Source organism: Castor canadensis, chromosome 8, assembly GCF_047511655.1.
Source record: "Castor canadensis chromosome 8, mCasCan1.hap1v2, whole genome shotgun sequence".
Lineage (NCBI taxonomy): Eukaryota > Metazoa > Chordata > Mammalia > Rodentia > Castoridae > Castor > Castor canadensis.
In genome coordinates this window covers 76,151,285-76,176,569 of record NC_133393.1, presented here as the reverse complement: position 1 = coordinate 76,176,569, position 25,285 = coordinate 76,151,285, and the positions used below count along the sequence as shown (strand labels likewise).

Here is a 25,285-nt window from a genome sequence, read left to right as displayed (position 1 = left end):
TTAGGTTCTCATGAAATATTTGCCAGGGCTAGCTTTGAACCATGATCCTCCTGATCCTGCCTCTTGAGTAGCTAGGATTACAGGCATGAACCACTACTTTTTCAATCTCTAAAAAGTTTGCTTTGAGCCAGTGGCAAATTCTAATAAAACTCTACCTTATTTACAGGTAATCAAAAAAGTTTAGCTCTCATAACCTTTCAAATATGTTCCCAGAATTTGAAAAATGCTGTGTTCTGATCATTTTATTAATGTACCAAGGCAACATAAACTCCAGTTCTCTGAAGGTTCTGGTATTTTACCACTCTTTCTGTTGGACATAACCAGCAACTTATATGTGCTGTACTTTCCATTATCTGGGAGGTGGACAGGTGCTAAAGTACCCCCGTACCCAGGCTGAACTCAGCAGAGCCCCCTGGGGGACTCCACCTTCAGGATGACAGTGACATATTGAAGATCATTCTCTGAGTGTGACCCTTTGACTTGGGTTTTTCACACATTTTCATCTGTGATCTCTGTCAGGATGTGAATTTTTATATCTCAACCCTGTACATACACAACCAAAAAAGGGTTATTTATGAAATGATACTTATCCTTATTTCATATTTTTTCTTTATTTTTATGGTTTGCTATTCCTTTCTGTTCTGAATTCAGATTTTGATTCAAAAATTGACTTCATAATCCCTAATAGGTCCTTACCTATAATTTGAAAACCATCTCCTACTTTAATATTTAACCTATATAAGAAATGTTATGTATACTATATTTCCCACTGTATTGATGGCTTTCAAATAGAGCAGAGTGAAAATCATATCAATGTAAGATAAAATTTAATCAAGTAAAATAACCATACAGATCACTTTTTATGAAAGGATAAGAGAAAATGACAGAATTTATTTCATGTGAGTTTATTCTGGTTATTACAAATGTGCTCATCAATGTTTACAACTGAATTCTGGCTTTTTGTCCTGATTAATCTCTATTATAAAAGTTAAATTCATAGATAAAAATTTTCTAGATATATTTCTATATACTTCTATATACCCTTTAAACCTACAGGCTCTATATTCTACTGCTTAATGTTTTGTCCAGTGTTTTGTAAATTCTCAAATATAGAAGTAACTGTTAGCTACAGCTTTAAGGCTCTTTAAAAATAGGTCATGATCTAATAATTCTATATCGTTATTTTTAATGAGAAGATAAGAAAAAAACAGGGAAAGATGGCTTTCTTTCCAATAAAATAAGAAGTTCAATGTATTCTTTATTAAAAAAACCTTTCATTCCACCTTTTGTCATTTAAAGTTATGTTTAATTTTAAGCTTTTTTAAATATAGACAATTTCTGTCTCATGTAAAATTATCCAAAACCTTTATCAACAAAAGCTATTGGTTTCCACATCAAAAGGAGTATCATAGTTAAAATATGTTTTACCCCTATTTATATAAAATTTCTTTAATTTTCCATAAATTAGATAAGACTCAAGGCATAAAATTTACAGCATTTGAAGGTTTTATATGCATCGCGAAGCTTTCTAACTCCCAGCTTCTGACTCTGTGATTTCCCAGTCCTCTTTTCCCAGAGCTCTTCAGGGAACATTTCAAGTGATGCAAAAGTCCCACTCAACATCTGTTGATGCCTCATCATAAATTTAAGTGCAAACAGCTTAGCATGGCCTTTAAGGACTTCCATTTTCCACTACGACTGCCCATCCAACCTAATTTCCCTTGACCTTCTCCCAAATGTGCTGCAATTCAGTTGCAAAGAATTGTTGCTTCTTCTGGTCCAAGATATTATTCACATATGTGTTTATCACAACACTTGCCTTTTTTTTTTTTTTTTTGGTAGTTACTGGGTTTTGAACTCACAGTCTCATGCTTTCTAGGCAGGTGCTTTACCACTTGAGCCATGCTCCAAGTCCAACACTTTAATACTAACCCATTGTGTAGATATGTTCCACATTGAAGACTCTTCAATCATTATTGTGATTTAATTGTATATATGCATATGTACATACACGCATATGTGTAAAATCAAAGTATAATGTGTCACATGTATTGAGATATCCATGCCTGTTTGTTTGGTTAACTTACCAGAATACCACACATTATGAGTGGATTTTGATTAGCAAGGTTATAACTGGAAACTAAAGAAACTTAAATGATAATTTTTAGTCTTAATCATCTGTGACAAATGTGATTTTGATTTCTATGTATTGTATCAGGTTTCCCTAAGGAAATGGAATCAATAGGACGTATCTAGAAATTGATGTAAATACAGAGATGTATGTCAAGGAATTAGTTTAGGCAATTTCAGGGGCTGTCGAGCATAAAATTTATAGGACAGGTTGGCAGTTTCAAAACTCACGTATTGATACTGCAATATTTAAGTCGTAATTCCTTTTTTCCAGAAAACCGGTTTTTTGCTGGTCAGGCCTTCAATTAATCAGGTGATCTTCTGTATTTAAAGTCATTTGATTGTAGACCTTCACAGCAATACCTAGATTAGTGTTTGATTGAATAACTGGGTTTTATGGTCTAACCAAGTTGACACATAACACTAATTATCATACCTTCTAAAAGAAAGAAATGTTTTACTATTATGCTTTAAATCAAAAACAAACTTAGAATTATAGAAATATTGTCAGGGGCTTCCAGATATTAATTTAACAACACATATAATACTATGATACTATGTTTAAGTCTCACTAATCAATAAAAGTAGGAAGAAAAATATTAAAGAAATTACATACTTATAAGTGTGCAATGTGCATGAACAGAGTTATAACTATGCCCTGACTGATATATTTCTCTTTGTTAACATTTTTTTCAAAAGTTTTTGTTCATCTAAAATTCTGTATCAGTAATTTAGACTCTTCTGAGATAAATTTTATTTGTTGGTATGTTTGACCAGCTTAATACTTCAAAAATAAACACACACCAGTGAAAATATCAGATATTATTTCAGGCTGTTATGAAAATATCACTATTTTCTTCATTTGACTTAGATAATATTTATTGCTTTCTTACTGTTAGTTGTTTGTACCTAATGAGTTACTTGTTTAGAAGCTGCCACATTTCAGGTTTTAAGAGGTAACTATCAGTTTCAATCTATTGTCTATTTATTCCTGATATTGAGAATATTCTAGAATGTAGATAGTCAGCTAAAATTAACTTTCACATCTTCAGAAATATCATTTTTATTTTGGAATTTCCATAATTAATTTTCAAATTGAAAAATGTGTTATGTTTTTTCTGTTCCATCAGTGAGAGCAACAGTTAAATCAAAACGATGATCGTTACTGAGTATGAATTGTCTCTAGCAGTGTTCTCAGTGCTATAATATGTCTATTCCACTTAATCTTTGTAATAATGTTAGGAACTGATAGTAATGTTACTGTTCCTGTTTTGCTGATTAATGAAACATGGATATATAGTGGCCATTTGTGATAGAGATAATATTCCAGCCAAAATAATCTAACTCCAAATCACTATGTTATGTATGATGTCTTGCATCTTTAAACCCGCTCATCTCTACTCCATACAAACAGAAATAAAATATAGCTACCTTTCTTTTGGAAATATTTGGTCACTTCATTACAGGGTCAAAAGTAGTTTGAGGAGACAATTTAGTAACATAAAATTTACCATTAGTTTCTGTTGAAGTGTTTAAGTATATATCCTTTTATTCAATATTAAGATTTCATTCATTGCATAAATCATAATTGAGTTGTTTAAATAAGCATCCTTGAATCAATTTCTTATCTTTTCTTCATGCCCTTTGTAGCACTGGGATCTAATAATAAGCTGGAAGAATATTTCACAAATCTGAGTCAACCATAGAAGCAATCATAGAAATTGGACAGAAACTCTAAAAGAAATGTTTGAATTCCCAACAAATTAACTTTTCTCTTATATTTGCTGAAGTAAAATTAAGATGTAAATTAGTTTAGTTATATTTGAGCAAAGGCAGGAAGGTGAATTTTAATAAGAGTTCTAAATATATAATTACTAAAGGATTCATAGTCAGGTTCCATTATGAAACAAGCTTTATGATAGCTTTAAAGTATATTTTGAGTCTGCAAAGCTGTGTATCATTGTCACCTCTGAGAAGAGCAATTAGGTGTGGAGAGCTTATACTTTTTATTTCACACATTCCTGTAGCTTATTAATTTATTTTCATCTTAAGTATGTAATACCTTTCAAATAAAAGGTTCAATTAGAGGAAATGATAGTACATTGATTTTGTTTAAAATTCAGATTTACTTGCAAAGTGCAGCAATACACTGATGCATAGAGCAAATGCCATAGAAACCATGAAGACTTTTAAAAGAGTAATTCATAGTGCCAATAGTGATAGAAATTAAAATGAATCCTGCAGCTCTTATGTAAAATGCAATTTAATTTCAGATGAACTGTATTTAGGAGTAGAGAGAGCTATACAATAAACAAATTCATTTTTCTATAGCATCAAATGCAGCAATACAAGCACATATGTATTGTAAAGTTAAATGCAAAATTCCTATGAATTTTTAAGTTAAAACAACAAACCAGAGAAATTTCAAGTATACTTTGATTGCTTCAGTGTCTGTCTATCCCCAACCATCTCCATAGTATGACTATAATATAGTCTTCTCTTCCTTAAGACACATGTTCTGCTTAATCAAAAGAAAATAATTAAGCCACCTAGTGTGGCATTTAAATGACTGCAGACTATTCAACTCTGTATTGTTATTGAGTCTGGTGGAAATTTGCCATTTTTAGCAACATAATTTGTTTACAAAAGCATGAGAACAATGTGATAGTACTCCATAGAGGCTTTCCACTACTACTGTTTTTATTGTTGTGCTGGGTGGGGGTACATTGTGGCATTTGCAAAAGTTCTTATATTAGATACATCACACTTGAATTCCCCCCCTCCATCATTCTCCTTTATTCTCCCTTCCCCCATTCCTGGAGTAGCTTCAACAGGTCTCATTTTTCCATTTACATACACAGTATTTATGTATACACAATATTTATGCCATATTCACCCTTCTATGCCCTTTCTCTACACCCTTCACCACTATTTTGAATCTTCCATTAATCACACAAAATATAAAACTGTGTCTTTGAATCATGTGTCAGTAAGAAATGCTTTTTTGAACAAATGTTCATTTAAATATTAAAAATTGAATTTTAAGGGAAACTGTCAGATTCCTTTTCTTTCAGAAAAGAAAATAAGTTCTATCTGATTTAGATTTTTTTCCATTGGGTGTATTAATGCAAACTCCTCAATGTCTAGGGAATCAGTTGTTCAGTGGTGTGGGGGTATTTTTGTCTGTATGTTGCAGAGGACTGTCTTTACAGGGTGCATTCTCTTCATCAGTATATAATGTTACCAGTCATTATATCAGTAGTATGAGTGCATATTAGGTCCTTTAGTATCTGAGAAAGTTGTAAATATCTTTATTCTTCATATGATTGTTAATTCTGCTTTCCAAGAACTGAGCTGTGCTTTGAGATGATGTGCTATTTGTCCATGACCAGCTTGTTCAAACAAGATTTCAATGGGTCCTTCAGTTTGGAAGAAATTTCATTGACTAGCCAATGGAATTTTTCTTGAATCCAACAATTTTTATGATCAAGCTGAGAATTTTTTTGTAACATTGACCAAGATCTTGTTTGCTATCCTGCCTCCTAAGAGTACCATAATGCTCACTCATCACTAGACATGATCTGCATACTAGTCATGTGTAAAACTTATTAAAGTTATCCTGTTGACAGTTTAGATACCTAGAATGTAGAACACCATAGAAAAATAAGAAATACAATAAAATATAATACTCATAAAATCCTCTAAATTACTGAGTAGCTTTGGGGAGAATTCTGATAAATTTCTTTAAGTAGCAGAATGTTTTATTTTATACATAATTTATTTTGTTATCACCCCCCTTCTCGTTTCTCATCAATGAAACATGCACTAAGAACATGAACTATTAGCTGGACACTGATGGCTCATGCCTGTAAGCCTAGCTACTTGGGAGGCTGTGATAGGAAGGATCACAGTTCAAGGTCACTCCAAACAAAGTTCACAAGACCCCATCTAAACCAATAGATGCATACCCTTCATCCTAACCTATGAGGGAGGCTGAGCTCAGGAGAAATGAGGTTCTATACCTGTCCCAGCAAAAATAAGTTTGCAAGACCTCCTCTCAACAGAAAAAAGGTGGGCATGTTGGCGTATGCCTGTCATCCCAGCAACTACAGGAAACTTAAAATAGGAGGATCATTGTCCAGGAAAATAATTCCCTACCTCACAACTAACCAGAGGCTCAAGTGGTAGAGCACCTGCCTAGAAAGTAGGAAACCCTAAGTTCAAACACCCATGCCACCAACAAAACAAAACAAAACAAAAAAACCAAAAACTTTGAACTGTGGGTGGACCAAAAGGTGTTTCTTCTATTGCATTTCTTTATTGAGGTGAAATTTCTATGCTATTTAAGAACCACTTTAAGGTATATCAATGTCATTTAGTGTAGTCACAATATTGTGTGTGACTCATCATTTCTGTATAGTTTCAAAACAAAAACCATTTTCTATTATTGCTTCAACTTACAGAACTCTGTTAAGTACTGAGTACATTATATGCAATTTATTTATTAACTCATGCAAAAATACAAAGGTATGTTATCTCAGTTTTAAAGATAAAGTAGAGTTCAGATAGTAAAGTAATTTGTAAAAGATCTTACACAAATGTTGCTTAGTGAGAAGTCTTTTTCCAAAACCTACATCCATTTCTTTCCTTGTGCTAAACAAACTCTCATTGTGGTGAATTTTATTAGTAAACAAACTTCTAAGACAGCCTGTGTGTGTATTTCAGAAAATTAAAAATAACACACAGCTAGACAGTGTGTTATTTCAGAAAATTGTGCTCTTAACAGTTTGCATAATATAGGTTTTTAACATATGTTTAAATGTTTTCTCAAGATTAAAAGGTTTGGTGCCTGTTCCAAATTGTTATTTAGCAAGCATCAGGTAGAGACAAACTACGAGATTTTCTGTGATATTCAATACCTTTCATTGCTTTTCAGATATGCTTCTTCTGTGAAGGATGGCTCCCAGTATTTTGTGCTCTTGATTGTGACAGATGGTGTTATCTCAGATATGGCCCAAACTAAGGAGTCCATAGTTAATGTGAGTAGGGGTTAGAGGTCTTGAGCTAAGTGACAGCATAGTGCCACTATAGTTGGGAACAGAATCTATTTTATGTGACTTGAGTGTAATGGACCTTGAGAGCTTATTTGAAGATTCTAGCAGGGGAGTGCAGCCACTCATATACCCTTGACCAAAGAGAGGTCCTCCTGTATTGGGAAAGGTCATCCTCTTTGATCCAGTGTACAGCTTCAGGAGGGATGTGTAGGTGACTTAGCAGAGAATAAAGTACTCACACCTTTGCAGCAGATTTCATTCTTACCCTTATCCAGACAACTCATACATTTGTACCATTGATCTTTGAGGATCAAGGTGAGAGAGGCAGAGAGAGAAGCAGTAGCTTCTCTTAACACTTATGTACATGAGTGCATTTGATTTTAACTTACAGATTCGTTTGATCTACTTGTATTCAATCATATAATTTGTACAGATTATTCCTATTTACATTCCAGTCATATGAGAACTGTGCTAGTTTATTTCTATTTCTTTAGAACTGAGCAGGAACTAGATTTGATTTTAAAACCTGCTCATTACAATTCCTAATCATATGATTTTTTTATGATTTTGTGGTCTTTTTACAAAATTATCTATAAGATCCATATTTACCAGATCATAGTCTATATTTAGCCATTTCTGCTTTTACTCGTCTTTTCTATACCTAAGCTTAGCCATGTTTGGTACAAACTAGATATTTAATAAAAATGAGTTGAATGGTTTATAAAACCTCACAATTTTTAGTAAGAGAAAAAATATGACTAGCTATTTGGTGTGAGAAAAAGTAGTTACATGTGGGGAAAACGAAACATAAAAGGAAGGACAGTGAAGACTATTTTTTTTACATATTTTTTGATGTAACAACATCAAACAAAAACAAAAACAACAGTTTTTGGCAGAAGTGGGGTTTGAACTCAGGGCCTTGTGCTTGAGGCACTCTACAATTGAGCCACACCCCAGCTGTGTATGTTTGTTTTAAACACTTGAGTTGACTTTATCTTGATTTTCTTCCTGGTTGGTGGCATGAGTTCGCACTTTGAAATATGGATTTAATAATTTAGGTTTAACTGACAGACCGTGATGCATGGAGAAACAGTTTATACATAATTCATTGACAATCATAGATAAGCATGTGGCTGCTGAAAGTGTGCCATCTATCTGTTTCTGAGTCTCACTTTTGTGTCATTTAATTAAAGTGATAATTTAATTAAAGTGATACATATGACAGGAAAACATGCTACAACATGAAATATTTAGTCTCCCCCACAATTTCATGGATACTTAATCCATAAATTAATAATTTTAAAAACAATTTCCTGTAATGGTCATTTATTAGCACCATTTATTGTGAAAATGGCCTTTTCTAACTGTGGGTATCAATGAGATAGAGTCTAGTACTACTGTTTGATGAATCTGGTACTGTTTTTTCCCTTTAGCAAATGACAGATTTGGGGGAGAAAAAAAGAATATAAATCAGAGCCAAAGATATCCCAGATCAGTTTAGGAAGGTTCTGACTGATAGGAGCAAGTGAAAACATGTGTTCCTTACTTCATACCTCATTTTATGTAGACCTGGTCATTCCTGAAGAATATTCCACTGGTTTAGCACATTTACAGCATTTGGAAAAGATAAAAGTGGAATCAAATATATTATTCTGTTAATAATTTTGAATGTGTTAAAAAGCTACCTTAATGAACATCTGTGGAAACATATCAGATATAACTGAAGATATTATTTTCTTCTTTTCTTAAGAACTAAATTTCTTAATTGAAACTTAATTGTGTTATTCTTTTCGAAGGCCTCAAAACTTCCAATGTCAATAATTATAGTTGGTGTTGGACCAGCAGAATTTGATGGTGAGTAGTAAAATTTCAATAGCATTCCTGGAAGTTTTTATTTAATCTGATTATAATGCTTTAGGTTTCTTTCAGTCTCCCCTATGTGGAAGGATGTGTTTGGGTTTGTATATAATGTCCATGTAGACATAAATACAAATAGCCTATAATGAGAAAATTGAAAGGTTATGTCTTCTGAGATGGATATGGTGGTCTACCTCTATAATCTCAGCACCTGGCGGGGGGCGGGGGTTGAGGCATGAGGTTCACAAGTGTGAATCTAGCTTGGGCTACATAGTTAGACCCTGTCTTAAAGAAAAAAAGGAATTCTGTCTTCTGAGTATGACATTCTCTCTCTAATTGATAGATTAATTCAACATGTTAGCTCATTATTTCACTGAAAATAGTTTGTACCTAATATTTAAGACTGACAGAGTGATAAATTGAGTTTTGGTTCCTGAGGCAAAACACACTTTAGGTTTTCCAAAACCTTTAAGGATGTGTGCTAAATTAATAAATCATTAAGTTGTGAAAAGAAATGTTAACATAAGCATAATATGCTAATTTAATGAGTTTCCAGACCCTGGCCAGTTGATAGACATTAGCTTTATAAATAAGGAAGTTCTGTCATGTGAAAGAGCAAAGTAAAATGAAAATAGAGCTGACTAGCTGAAATTTAATGAGACCTTATATAATTATGCTAAATTGGCGCACTGAGTAGTTTTCCTTTGAGGCTCAGGCTTTGTTCAAATGCCAATTAAGTGACAGGTATTTGTATAACGAGTTATCTGGTAAGCCCTTGTTTCTTTTCTTTTCTTTTCTTTGTTTCTTTCTTTTCTTCCTTTTCTCTCTTTCTTTTGTTATACTGTGGGTAAATTGTGACATTTACAAAAGTGCTTAAAATGTATCTTAGTTAAATTCACCACCTCCATCATTCCCCTTTATCCCCTCTCTCCCCATTCTTAGACTAGTTTCAGTAAACTTCTTTAAGGACTGTCTGTTTCTAGTAATCTGGTGAATTCCTTTTAGGGAACTCTGCTGAACAGTAACTGCTTGACCACATAACATGCACCTGGTTATTAGATTTTTTTTTTTAATTAACAATGGCCATTTACTTAGTTTGGGACTTTGGAAATAAGAACAGTCTTAGAATCTTTGGAGCCACCTTTGGTAAATTACCAGTTAATCTAGACACACAAGTGGCTAAATAGAACGTGAGTATCACTGAGGTGAATCTTGTTTAATCACCAGACCCATCTGCTAGTCTCAGGCAAAGCTATGTGGCTAACCTGAATTCCCTTAGATCTTAAGCTTGGCTGGTCAATCTTTTCATCATTCTGATTTTCCAGTTTCTAAAGGAAAAGTCACTTAGCACTGTCTGTACTGATTCTGCTGATATCTTCTCTTAGTATTTGTACCAACTTGCGTTGCACTTCAGGCATTGAATTTGAGACCCCTCTCTAGAATCAAGAACACCAAGACATCTTTTTAATGCTTTGTGCTCTCAGTAATGTGTGTTAATCAGGGATAGACTATGATTCTCAAGCTTCACTGATTCCTAAGCTAAAGTAAGTTATATTTTGCTCTTTGGCTACTATCTACTTCTGCCTCTGATGGGTTCACAGCTCATGGTCTTCCAGATACTTATGGAAGTCCATGTGAGGTATAAGACCTCAGAGGTGGTAAATGTCAGTCCCTTGTTCTTCAAGAACTTCTCCGACACATGAGTACAAAGCCACTGGGCCCTCCTGGTGTGCATTTCTGGTTATATATTTCCATACAGAGCAGCAGACAGAGACTTGAGTATGACTGTCATCCTACAGCCACATCTGTTTATTTTCTTCTTTTGTTTTTAATGAATTTGTTAGGGTGTTGAGGAATGATAATTCATAATTTCTCTCTCTGAGTCCATTAACTAACTGGAAAATATATGCAGGAATCACTCAGACCAACCTATCAGCTGTAGTACTGGCAGTGCAGAATTTATTTTAGGTTAACCTACCGACTGAGTCAGACTTTCCATTGCTTCTACCCTGGAAGAGTAAATGATTTCACCCTTATTCCCAGGCCTCCTTAGCTGGGGCAGAGCTTTGGTGAGTAAGCATGTCATGGGAAAAACTGCATTCAACTTGAGGATAGGCTACTCCCAAAGTGAGGAGCGCCAGTCAAAGCTCACTTCTTCTTCCTGACCTGAGACTCCTAAGACTCACTCCTCTTTTCATACAGAACAGTTAGTTCCTGCTAGGAGACAATACATGCATTTTTTTCGGCAAAGGATTTTTTTTATTGTGCTTGGCATACATTGTGGCATTCACAAAATTTCTTATAATATATCAAATATATCATACTTGAATTCACTATGCTTTTTAAAAATATTTTTCTTCCTTTCTTATCAAAATATATCTGTTCTCTCCATGGTTAAAAAGAAAAGGAAAAATACTCATATTTAATACAGAAAAATCTATGACATAAAAATTGTTGCTATTCTATCAGAGAGTATCTCTCAGCACTTTCAAATCTACCTTAGAGAAAGTTTATATATCTTATATATAAACTGACACAGGCAAAGACTGAAACCCAACTTGCAAAGTGTTTTAACTAACCTCCTTTTCTCTCTTCCCCTGCCCTCTCCTCTGCTCTCTTCACCTCTCCTCTCCTCTCCTCTCCTCTTCTCTCCTTTCCTCTCTTCTCTTTTCCATTTCTCCCTCTCCTCCCCTCTGTCTATTTATCTCTCTTTCCAGACAGGGCTTTTCTAGGTTGCCCAGGCTGGCTTCAAACTTCAAACTTGTAATCCTCCTGTCTCATCCTCCCAAGTGCTAATATTATAGGCATGCACCACCACACCTGGCTTCACATCTGTATATTTTTAACCAGAAAGACATAGTATGGGAAAGAAATGTAATCTTTCCTTTGAAGAGAAAAAGAATAAGAAAAAACTGTTAGACTAATGAGCATTTGCATTTATTTCTGCAATGTAATATGAACCTTTTAAAGTGCTGTGTAACATTTTCCCCAGCGATTTTTTTACTCCTATATAAAGCACTTCATTAGGAAGAAAGATTCTCAAGACAGGATTTCTTTATCATATAAAAGATAAAAGAGTCAAATTAAGTCAGCATGTGGGCACCCGCTTTGATCCAAGCTAGGGAAGGGGTAAATGGAAGGGACTCTAACTTCATTGCATGATCCATGACTAGAAGGTACAGGTGTGTCTCTCATGCACTTTCTTTTCACCGAGGGCTACTGGTGGGGAAGTGGCATGCACAATCTCTGCCCTTTTAGGGACCAGATGGTCTGAAGACCTGAAGCATGGACATGACCTCTTCACTACTTACATGCCATCTCTGTTCTCATTGCTTTCAAAAGCATAGATTCCATTTCGTGCTGCCTGCAACCATCTAAGCCAAAGTCGTGCTGGAAAGTGAGAGATACTTTATAGGATCTCATCCTTACACAGGATGTCTATCATTTTCTTTATTAATCAGAATGAAGCACTCTTAAAAACCAATAGAGATTGTAGAGGAGTATGGAAGGTAGAACCTACATTATATTGTTTCCCATTTTAACATGAGTATAAGGTAATTACTGTGATTTATGAGCATATTAGGGAATAAAGGGGAAGCTTCTGTAATTGCTAATGTGTCACCATCATGTATCAAAGTAACATGATAATTGTGAAAGAAAACCTGGATGAAAACAAGAATTAATTATTGAGATTATTTGAGAATTGTATTTATATCCCCAAAAAATAGAGGAGAAAAAATAAGACTTGCATTTGAAATAAGTTAATGACCTTATTAGTGATAGTGCATACATTTTACAAAATTATGACATGTATTGTATATCTAAGCAAATCATTGAATGGTGACTCTCTGTCAATTATATGTACTAGCAATGCTTCAGCCAAAACATTGACTTGTGAGTAGGTGTAGAAATATAAAATTGAAAACAATATTTTTAACCCATATTCATTTTCTGAGGACTGAAGAAAATAGCAAAGAGGTATGATTGGAATCTCATTGGATGGTATTTTGGTTTTCGAGGGTGGAAGAGACAAACATAATTGCAAGTGTTTCTCTGGAGTCTGGTGAATATCATGTGTATGCAAAATGAGTTATCAGTAATAGAATTATACTTTAAGCACAAATTAGCATCCCTCATGTAATTAATTATTTAGAGAATTCTCACTGAAAACTTAATAAAGTGTGCTTAATTGCAGCATAGCACTGCATGTCACCAGCTGCCCCATTCTATCACAGCATTTCTAAATGCCAGCTGATCTTGCAATGTGAAATGATTTCTTAACTAAAACATCATACTCCACAAAAATCGTACTTTATCCAGTTGTTGAAAGGGCTGAGTAAATGCTACTTTGTTTTCTAATTTATTTATAAATAACAATTAGGCAAGATGGATATATACATTTGTTTTAGTTTCAATGAGAACAAAGTTCAAGGTGTTATAGGAAATTCCATGATAATTGCTTCTAAGTTTCTTCAATTAGAAAGAAAAATTAAAGTTCAATGGATTAAGTACTTGCCTAATCAGTCCTCCAAATATACACCTCAAGTTTAAAACTGTAGAAAGGAGAGGACTCAAAGACCATTCCACAATGCATTGGATCTATCTGTCTTTCAAAGGGTCATTCAAGGTCTTAGCTCATTTTCATTTATAAAATGTGCAGTCAGGTGCACTGAGACGATTGTGAGGGAAATGAAGAGACAGATGAAGATAGCAGTAGACTTTCTGTCACTACCTAAGATATATTGTAACATACATACATAATGGTTACTTACTGTATTTGGCTAAAATGTACTGAATAAATGATCATATTTCATTTTCAAGCAATGGTTGAATTGGATGGGGATGATGTAAGAGTCTCCTCCAGAGGAAAATATGCTGAAAGGGACATTGTGCAGGTAAGAAATTTTGAGAATTGTCTATTTTGTACATTACAAAGTCTGCTCTCATTGTAAATAAGCAACTTAAATTGAAATCAGGCATTTTAGGTTCTGTTAATTTAGCTAGTTGATTCTCTATGAGATATACATCAAGAAACGGAATAGAATCAGCACTTAATTACTTTTCCTTTATTTCAGGTTCACCATTTATAAAGTGTGATTGCTAATAAGTATCTTTCCTTTCCTATTTTACTATGATAAGAAAATATTACTGTGACCCTTAGTACAATTAGAAGCTGGAAACACAGTGGAATTTTAAATTATTCATATTTATTCATTATGTAGTCATCAACAAAAACTAAATATAAATTATGACAGCATGTATATATATATATTAATATATTAATATATATTTTCTTAATTAAAAAATGTGCCAACAAGATGATAGCAACTGTCATATTTTCCCCCACAGACTATAGTTACAAAGTGAAGAAATAGATCTTAAAACAACATATAATACATAAGCTATATAAATATGTGAATTATATGTATATGGTATATGTGTATATATATATATATTATATATATGGTAATTTAATTATATGTAATATATAAATTTTATATACAGAAAATGTTAAAATAAAAAAACAAGATAAAGATTAAAATAATTTGAAGGAGAAAATCAGCTAAATTAATATAGAAATATGATCATATAAAGCATAATATTCAAAAATTTTTAATCATTCTTCTTTCCATTTCTTGTGTTTTAAAGCTAATCAAGTTACATACAACATGCATGAAATTCCAGATTTCTCCAGTGGACAAACAAAAGCTTAGTGCTGCAAATAATAGTATGTAACTGAGGTTTAGCAGAAAGTTGGGAGTAGTAGATGTGAGTTTTTATTACTATATCAAATCTTAAAAAGCTTCCAGCTTTTCACATAATAATAACATTTAAATTCATTAAGTTCTTCATGTGGTGGGCAGGCTGAGAGCTATCACATTACATCACTCAATCCTTTATGGATTTTACGAGGCAGGTGGTTTTAATTACTGTGTTTTACAAAAGAAAAAGTGAAGCTCCATTCTTCTTACCCATAATCTATACCTAATGAAAGGAGGAACCTGGATTTAATCCTAAAATGTCTCATTAGGAAACTCTTTAACAAGTATTCTGTATAACTTTGATTCTAAAACATCAACATGAAATTTATGATTCTATAATACCTGGCCCTAGTTTTCCACTTTATCTAAATCACTCACACACCCACACACACCATATTAGATCTAGACAAATTAACTGTCTTTGCATCACACATCTATGATTCTTGCTTCTACTTTTTCGCCACTTACCCAGACTCCCCTCTTTTTCTCTTCATGGATGCCAGTGGAAATTCTCCATTTTGAATTTCTTCTAGAAACCTTTTTACAAAGCCCTGACTTCCCACACCTGGACTGACTTTGCTCCCACATTGTTTAATTTCTTCCTAAAAATACTGGTTCCTTTTTGCTTTATAGTCATTTACACATAAAGAAACTGTGGTTTGAGATGGAAAGTTAAAAGAACTTCTGCAAAATTATTTAGGTCTTAGCTGGTAGGTCCAGATTTCCCAGACATTTCTAATTCCAAAACCCTATTATAACACACTTGCTCTCCAAAAAGGCAAAGTTCTAAAGAAAATTACTGAGATTGATTTCCCTTTGCACATTCAACAGCGTCTTATATATCAGAGTCAGATCAATTTTGGTTACAGTAATGACTAACTCTTGTTACAAATATGAACTTGGTACCTTATTTAAACTTTTTCAGTTTCCTCTTCAGTAAATTCAAAATGTGGATAAGCACTTGTGAAAACTAAATGAGATATTTTACTAAAATCCCCTATCACAAGGACTTTCAGGTGCTCAGTAAAAACAATGCATTCGTATTAGTATCAGTTATTACTTTCAGTTAGTATGTGGGTTAATCTGATGATAAGGTGCTTCATATGTCATTATTTGGCACACAGCACTGTAGTCTGTCTTGTATGTGATTATGTCTTATTGCCTCAGGATTCAATCTCATGTGACTACAGTATAATCAGTAAGCAAGATGAGTTCCTATGGTTATTATTCTAAGACTTGAGTGAGTTATTTTCTTAAGTTAATTAATGTAGACCTTTTGTTTGTTTGTTTGCTTGTTTATTTGTACTATGGCTTAACCATTGTGTATAATTTTAACATCATTCTTGTTGGCTGAATTCACCTGCTGGCTAGCCTATCATTTCCTTACAAATTATATTTAAATCATATTTTCCATTAAAAGCAGAATAATAACCTTGAAGGCTTAGACTTGGAAATCACTAATGGAGCACTGCACAGTAGGAACAATCAAACAAAATTGAGCAGGACAGCAACTAAAAGCCCATTTGCCCAAACTGATTCAAGCTTGTTTTTACAAATAGGCAAAGCCAGCCATTAGAGCAGCCATGTGGAATATTTTCCTTACACTGGGTAGAAGGAAAAAAGATGCAGAGTATCAATGATACCATATTTTCTACAGAACAGAATGCATTTATTAGTATTCATTATATGAGCATGTTAAATTAGTACAAAGTGAAAACTGATTTATTCTTCTTAACTGAATATTTTAAGGGCCCAAGTTAATTTGTGGTCAACATGCATTCACAGTGTGTGGGAGTTTTTTTAAACAAAAAATAGCCAAGTACAGGACTCAAAAATGAGATAGTAAAAGAGAAAATAAGCAGAGTGGTCTTAGAGGTTGACTGAAAAAAATGTGACAGTAGAAGAATATGAGCCATCTACCAAGAAAAATGAGGGCATATTTTGTCATGAAAACTGTAAAATTTGACACTAATAAAAGGTAAAGGAAATAAAGAGTCATCTGTCATTGTCATTTCTCACTGATAGAGTAACCACTGACATGACTGAAGAAATTAATGTTTCTCTGCATGTTTCTTTGGAAAAGATTCAGATAATTTAGGTTCAGTGAGTAGAAAGTTCTTAACTTTCATTTTTCTGCTCCAAGCATACATGTGGTTGAGGTATACTGTTGATGATGGTGACTTGCTAGGAGAATGTTTCTCAACCTGGGGTTCAAGTGGCACATCAGACTTTGTGCTTCACTTAACAATTCCAAGTTTCATATGGCATACACTTCCATCTTGGGCTGAAATCTAGAATTTCTTATTTACATATTTATATTATTTATTTATAAGTAGACCTTATAAATGAATGCCATTGTATATACTGTGAGGACAGTAATTGTGAGCCCATAGTTTTGATATTCTAGAGTACCATAAAATTCATTAAAATAATTTTTAATTTGCTTCAATTAGAAAATCAGCATATCCTGTAACACTCATTAGGTGAAAAAACAAATGTTTCAAAATAGCAAATTCTAAGAAATACTGCCATAGAATCATTGCCCTGGATCTTCAGTTTGAAAGAGATAAAAGTGATAAGACTATTCCTTATACTTTGTGTTTGATGTGAAGGTAAATAGAAAATTGTTGATAGCTTCATGCAATGCATAGCAATGATGATAACTTTCATATATTGTACATATTGTATATTGAACACTTTAAACACCTCATATGCTAATTAGTTTAATACAATAATCTAGTGAAATAGATATTACAATTAGCGTCCTCACTTTATAGAAGAGGAAACTGAGTCAGAGGGTAGAAAATAATTTTCCCAAGATAGGAAGGTAATAAGTACCAAGTCTAGAAACTAAGTAGTCTAATTCCAGAGTGTGTCACAGTAACAGATAAAAAAGTAAGTTTAATGCCCACAGTGTGGTAGAAAGATAAAGAATAAAATAAAAATACAAGGTTGAGGGAAAGGTAAGACACAAGTAGGTAAGATTTCCCCTTTCCTTGAAGAAGTATACACCTTTTTCCATAGGTGGTCACTTTTCCCCTGGAATTAGTACATTAGCTACAGATTTCCCCCCACTAAAAAATGAAGTTTATAAAAATAGTTTAAATGATAACTGCATGTATACTAACATATACCAACATTCCTAAATGCTAATGTTTATACTGCTGTGCCTTCTAAAAAATGAAATAAGCAAACTGTAACTGCAAAAGTGGCTTCCTTCTTTTTTAAACCTTAACTAAGTTGATTCCTATTTTTCTCACTTTTCTATTTCTATTTGAGAAAGAAAATAAACCTTAGCTTGTTTTTTGCACCTCGTTGATTTTTTTGTACCTCGTTGATTTTTTTGTTTATAAATGTCAAGTCTTGTCCATAGCCAGCTAATATGACTAAAAAAGTTCACATCCTCTTTGTTATCTTCTCAGCTGAAGATTATATTCTCTATTAGTTTTTTCTTTCTTTCTTTTCCTTGCCCTGACTTAGCTGCCTTCAGGGGAAAGAGAAAGATGTGGCAGCACCTTTCTGTCACACTTTTTTAAAGCTACTCTGAGTTTTCTTCCTGGTGAGAAAACAGATAGGATAGAATTACAGTAATGTAGGTAGGCTTCTTCTTTTTAAGAGAAAGGAGTAATTGTTCTATTCTTCCCTTAAAAGGGACAACATTAATTGCATCAAAAACATTACACCCTCTATTTGATTTCTTAAAATTTTAACTTGGCTTGCCTGTAACAACCTGATCATTTTTCTTATTCTCTTAAATTACATTTTGATTAATGGTTTAAATCAGAAGCAAAATGTTTAAATTTACAACAGTTATGTCACAATGTGACATGGGAAAGTTCTTGCTCTCTCCTTTTCTGGAAGAAAAAATTAATTAACTCAAACTTTCAAACAATACGCTCAGAAATTGTTCAACATCCTAAAATTTCTTCACTGTGTCTTTTCTGTGAATACTGAAAATTATTATGCTCCAAAGTTATCACAATATTAACAATTTCAATCACTTCCAAGTTGCTTCAAGAATCATCATGTCCCCAAGGAAAAATTGAAGCAATGCCATCAAATAGTTAACTTAAGTAACCATTTTAAATGAGAGTGGCGGCTGACAGAGTGGCTCAAGCAGTAGATTGCCTCCCTAGCAAGCATGAGGCCTTGAGTTCAAACACCAATGCCTCCAAAAAAATAAGGGAGAGTGGAATCAGACAATCTATTGCCAGAATATTTGATGTTGAGCTGAAAAGGGGCCTCCATAATTTATATTAAAAACAAAGCAATCATTTAAAAATATTTTATTAGCATATAATAGTTGTACAGGAGGAATACATTGTGACATTTACATATGTGCTTACAATATATCTTAATTAGATTCACCTCCTCCATCGTCCCCCTCCTCCCTACTTAGAACAATTTCAGTAAATTCATTGCTCTATTTTCATACACCAGTGCAAAATAAATTCACCATATTCATCCTCTTTCACTCTTTACTTTTGTCCTCCCCTCCCACTGGTACCCACCCTCAGACAGGACCTGTTTTACCTTCCTGTCCAATTTTAAATGTATAACAGAGCAACCATTTCTATATGATGTGAAAATAAGAAGGATGATATTTCAATAAGTCTATCAAAATCTCATGCCAAGATCTTTCTTTTGCATAAAAAATCAACATTTGTGGCAAGACTCAATGAGCTGAGTATGTCAAGGTCTAGTGATAGGAACTGTGTGAATTTTATATTCATTGCTCATGTGATTTGATGTTCTAGTTAACAATTGAAAATAATATGTTTAGGATTCTTTAATGATAGGTACTGTTTTTTACACGGAACTGGCTACTATTTTTTCCTTATGCTACATCAGGTAATAGTTTGGCATCAACAGCTGAATTATACATGTATTAACTCTATTTGATCAAGCCCCAAAGAGGGAAATAGCCCATAATGTTGAATATTAGCTAGACCTACAACCCAAAACTGTAGAACACATGGAGCAACATAAATATGTATGTCAGGACCAGCGACAAGTTATTGGGGAAAAAACATGAAAATGACATCCCTCTTTAGGTGATGCATATGTTAGAAAGATTCTGTCACTGTTACAGTTAGTTATAAATCAGATATTTAAATATATATAATTGTTATTCATCTTAACATTACTTTGAGCTTCTCCGATTCTTCTATAATCAAGTGTTTACATGTGCTGATTTTTTGTGTCGGTTATGGACCTTGTGGCAGTCTGTGAAATAACTTTCATGTCTCTTTTAGTTTGTGCCATTCCGGGATTATATCGACAGAAGCGGAAATCACATACTGAGCATGGCCAGGCTGGCTAAAGACGTCCTAGCTGAGATCCCCGAGCAATTTCTCTCCTATATGAGGGCCCGAGGAATCAAGCCATCACCTGCGCCTCCCCCGTACACGCCCCCTACACACATGTTGCAGACACAAATATGACTGTGCTTTCAGATGCTAATGTTAACTCCACGTCAGTCAGAACTGCTGAGTCGATGCTTTGCGCCTGGTGCTCTGATGTGAACCAGGGAATGAGATTCTTTTCTCAGTTTGATTTCAGCAGTACTAGTAAATGTGCTTTCTTGGATCCAAAATTAATTCTCTTCCTAAACCAAAACTGTAAATATGGTTGTTGCATGAGCAACAGAAAAAGTGTTTAAATCCTTGAAGCAAAGTATGGATGTCTTCTCTGAATCTTTCATTTTTTGTTTTGACCTATTAGCTAATTTCCAATATATTGTTGGGAAAAAGCACAAGCTATGTTTTTAATTCAAATATTGTCCTTGACTGCTGTATGTATAGGAGCAGTCTCTGTATCAATGTTTACATGTTACTACTTTTTAAATTTCAATACTTTTATAACTATTCTTAAGAATAAGAGTTTTGAATATTGAATCCTTTGTCTTCTAAATTGCAATAGCGATAATCACACAAGAGCAATATCTCTTTGAATGACTGTCTGGACAAATAAAATTGCAAATAAGGGAAGAGAAAGACACTTTCATATTTCTCGGCAACTGAATTGTCTTAAGAAGACACATCTGCTTACTGATTAATTTCTCTGCCATGATTGCCAAGTATGAGAATTTAAACTTAGCAGATGTGTGTCCTCTAAGAACATGCATTTTTCATGGAGTTTGGGTTCTACATTTGGAACACAATTGTTTTATGTTTTGTAATGCTACGTAGAAGTATTAAAAATTCAAACATCGTGAACTGTAAATGCACCAAAAATACTTTGTAAAAAGTAGCATACTTATATTATAATGCTATTTAGAAAGACTAAACCCAAGAATATTTAACTATGAATCATGTAGCAGATGTTTTAAACTTTTTATTCCATTATATTTTGTCTAGATATTTTAATTCAAAGGGATACTGGCTCTCTTGATTGGGATTCCTTGTTATCATCATTCCACTTTGCCACGCAGAGGGCACAGGCTGGAGTCTTTTGTGAAATTCCCAGTTCAATATAAACAACTACGTGACTTAGTGCACAACACATTTGTGAAATAATCTACTCCAATATACTGATCTGCCTGTCCACTATTAATTGTAAAGAGTTTTTGCATGTACAGTTTTTACAAGAATTACAGTTTTGTGAAGTTGTGTCTAAGTTAAAGCATTTCTTTAGAACAAATGGCCTTAAATTCTCACAGAATTCCTGGAAATGATTTTGAATTGCCTTCAAAAATAGAAAAGTGTATTTTTTTTTCTTTTTGTGTCGACAGTGTAAGTGCTTTAAAATATTTTTTCCTTACCTGTGCCCTATTTACTACTTAGTTTATTTCTACTATATGTTGTTCTCTTTGTCTCAACTTGGCTTAGGGTGACTTTTATAAGCATGAAACTATTTTACCTAAAAAAATGCATACATCCACATATCTAACTGAATCAATATTACATAATTGTATTACTTAATTGTCCATTTTTAAGTATGTATTAAAATCTTTAAATGAATAAGTATTTGCTCTGTAAATTTCATGTATGAATGACATGGAGTCTGATGATTTTCTTTGCAGATCTAAAGTGTTTGTGTCAGTCTAGTTAACATACAGATTTTTTTTTAAATTTACCATCCTTCATCAGTCCAAAACAAAAAATAAAGTAAAAAATATTCTTTTCTTCTTGTCAAACATCAGACTTTTTTTGGACTGACCAGAGAACATGAAAGATGTGCATGTTATTGTCAAAATAATGGTCTCAGCCAAACCTAGTGGGAAAAAATCCTAGGAATGGAGCAATCTCAGTTACAAAACCTATCCTTTCTGCGGCTCCAAATAATAAGCAAAAAATTTCTAAGTAAGTTGTATATGTGAAACTGGAAAATAAGTCTCATCTTTTTCTTGAATAAATGAAGGAAATAATGAAAGGATTGAGTGATTTGTGCAAGGCTAACCAGAAAAAAATGCTGCCATTGCAAAAATCTTTCCTTTAACTACTTAAATATTTTCAGTTGCTGTTAAGTGCTATACAGTGAAAACTCCCAGGAACATACTTCATAAACTCAAACACGTACCTATAGCTATACCTGCAAATTAAGTATCAAGGATATTCAGCCTCAACAAGAAGGGTTTGCATTAAGAGAAGAGGATAGATCCAAGTTATCAAACTGGCTGCAGAAACAATTTCCATACTAGGAATGAGTGCCCACAGAAATCTCAAAGGGTTTGAATGCTGCCCTCTTCCTAATCATAATCCCTTTGTCTCTGATGATAGCCCATTTTATCTTGATGTTGAATTTTTGGCCTTCTAGTCAATCATCTCCATATCTTGTCTCATCCAGTTATATGATCAATCCTATCCCCATTGCTTTTCAAATGAACATTACAAATATCCAGGTCTGTCATATCTCTTTTCCTCAGCTGATCCAGGTCTGTGTGGAGTCTCAGTGACACTCCTCTTACTGGCCCTGTCTTCTGGTGTCCACTTAGGATATTCATTGTCTTTTCTAGCTCAAGACCCAACTTCTCTAAACTGTTTTTATGGCTTAAGATAGCAATAATCAGCCTCTTCTAGAAACTCTTCTTTGCATTGCATGCTAGCAAATCAATCACCTTATATTATTGATAAACTACTGTGCTTTTTCTGGGCCACCTTATATCCTCACCCTTAGAAAATATGACTTAATGACACCTAGATATAGGTAAATTTTAAATGCTTCTCAGTTTAATATGTAACTGAAGTATGTAACTGTTGCAATTAAAGACTATCAGATGACTCAGTCACTACTTTTAAAATCCTCTCTTCCAGTATGCAATCCAGGAAGAAAAGAAGAGATGGATGGGATTTGAAGTGGTGGTGGGAGGAAAGGGGAGAACACTGACAGAAATCTTGGAACACAGGCTATTTTGTTCTTCATATTTAATGGAGATAATTAGGTGAACTCATGCACTTTGAGGAAGGGAGTGTGAAGTTTGAACTCAGAGCCTTGTGCTTGTTAAGCAAGCACTCTACCATTTGAGCCCCCAGTTCTTTTTGCTTTAGTTATTTTTTGAGTAGGGTCTTGCATTTATGCCTAAGATGGCCTAGACTACAATCTTCCTGTTTATTCTTCCCATGTAGCTGGGATGACTGGAGCAAGTCATCATACCCAGCTTTTTATTTGGTTGAGATGGGGTCTCACGAACTTTTTGCTTAGTCTGGTCTTGAACCACAGTCTTTCTGATCTCCACCTTCTGAGTTGCTAGGATGTGAGTCAAGGCACCTGAAAATTCATATACTTTTAAATTACCATAAAAAGATAAAAGTATAGTAAATTTAATTATATACGGTCGGCTTTTATTTGCAATTTATGAAACAGGGCAGTCTGTATTTCACAAAACAGGATGAAAAATGAGAATTCTGAGTAATAGCAGATTAGTCAGTTTTGTAAGGTGAGGGCAAGAAAACAGAATAGAAAAAAATTGATTGGTTAACATCAGTCTATTTTTAGTAAGAGTTAAAGCTGAGAGGACTTCCTTATTATGCTGACTCAGGTAGACTGAATTCTCCTGATTTTAGGAAAAACCATGTTGGGACCCAATGCTGGAAGTTCAGTCCGATACCATGGCCTCCTATCATTTTGTTTAACATTATTGTGAGCTCATCAACTAAAGACACAAGAAGTTATCTCTCACAAGGATGAGACTAATTCTTAGAGGACTCACCACTGCCAAAGATTTTAGTGAAGAGCCTTAATTCTACTTTTTAGCTTCTGTGTATTTTGATTACTTTATGCCTTCATATTATTTATATCTTACAGAATGATAAGATACTTAATAAAAACTCAGCGTAAAGAGTAATTTCTGTTATTAGCACAAATTAGATAAATGTCCTAATCAACAAAGCTGAGCTAAAGATCAAATTGGTTTCCTTTGATTGCAGGTGGTATTAGTTAATGAATATGGGAGTATGGAAAGATGGGGATCTGCTTCTAAAAAGTCATTCCTGTCCAGAATTTTCATCAGTGTGTTACTAATGATTTATAGATGTGTACCTTACAGAGGGGCCTCAAGTTAACATGTTGGGGTGGTTCTATCAGCTGGGGTCATTGGGACACAGCCTTTGCATCCTCATTGGCAAACCTCAGGATAGCTTATATATACTCTATACTGCTGTTTTTATGCATGTCTTGATCCAAAGAGGTGGTGAAGCTTCGAATTACAAAGATAATGTCTGAAGTAGTTTGTGTTTACAACCAGTTCTGTCTTTCATTTTTTCTCCCTGTATTCTATATTAGTCTGTTTTCCATTGCCACAACAACATATCTGAGGCTGCATAGTTGATAAAGATGAGTGGTGTCATAATACCATCCTCATGTAATGCAGTTCACCAGAACCAAGTGAAAGCTGGCACCACGTACTCAGAGCTCCAAAACTGTAAGCTCTTTTTAAACATCCTGCCACTCACAGAAAGAAGGGGTTCCTTGCTGTTACCAAATGACCCACAGGACGCTGAAGCCCAGAATAATTCTCGAAGATTTTCTCTCCTCACCACTGCTCTACTGTCACCTCAGTGTTCCACCAAACACTCTTTTGTTCTGCTGAAACCTGCAAGTCATTTAACAGTAGACAAAGCCTTTCATTCTACAAAATATAGGGTGATTTCAGAGATCAAAGGGTTGGAACTTTTAAGTATTAAGAAATTCATTTTATGACCATACTGACATTTTTTGCACAAAAATTGTTTCTGAAAGTCCTTCAACAGATCTTTAGTTAAGGTGTGATTTTGATAAGGGAAGATTTGGAGTATCATGAACATACAAATGCTTGAATGGGCTTCCTTTGAATATGTGAGAGGGGAAACTAGAGAATCAATAAACACAAGGTGTTTTTCTTGAGTTATTGTCTGAACTGTGTTTATAACTTTTAATAGATTACCCTAGCAATGTTTACATTCCAAATTTTATGTTTTACAGCCTTGAGTGAATAGGCACCTAGTAGAAGAATACACTGGCCAACATAAAGTAGGATATATACCCATAACAAAATTACTTTGC

The 25,285-nt window shown here is 33.9% G+C and overlaps 1 protein-coding gene across 3 annotated transcripts in view; it reads left to right on the top strand.

The window, feature by feature from the left end:
• The window catches only part of Cpne8 (copine 8), a 225,147-nt gene extending 203,378 nt beyond the window's left edge, over positions 1-21,769 (top strand). For all 3 annotated transcript variants that reach the window (XM_074083117.1, XM_074083118.1, XM_074083119.1), the window contains 4 exons: positions 7,067-7,169; positions 8,981-9,038; positions 13,863-13,936; positions 20,059-21,769. In XM_074083117.1, coding sequence (XP_073939218.1) covers positions 7,067-7,169; positions 8,981-9,038; positions 13,863-13,936; positions 20,059-20,247 — 424 coding nt within the window. In that variant the 3' untranslated portion in view covers positions 20,248-21,769. The remainder of the gene's footprint in view (positions 1-7,066; positions 7,170-8,980; positions 9,039-13,862; positions 13,937-20,058) is intronic.
• Positions 21,770-25,285: the final 3,516 nt, after the last annotated feature.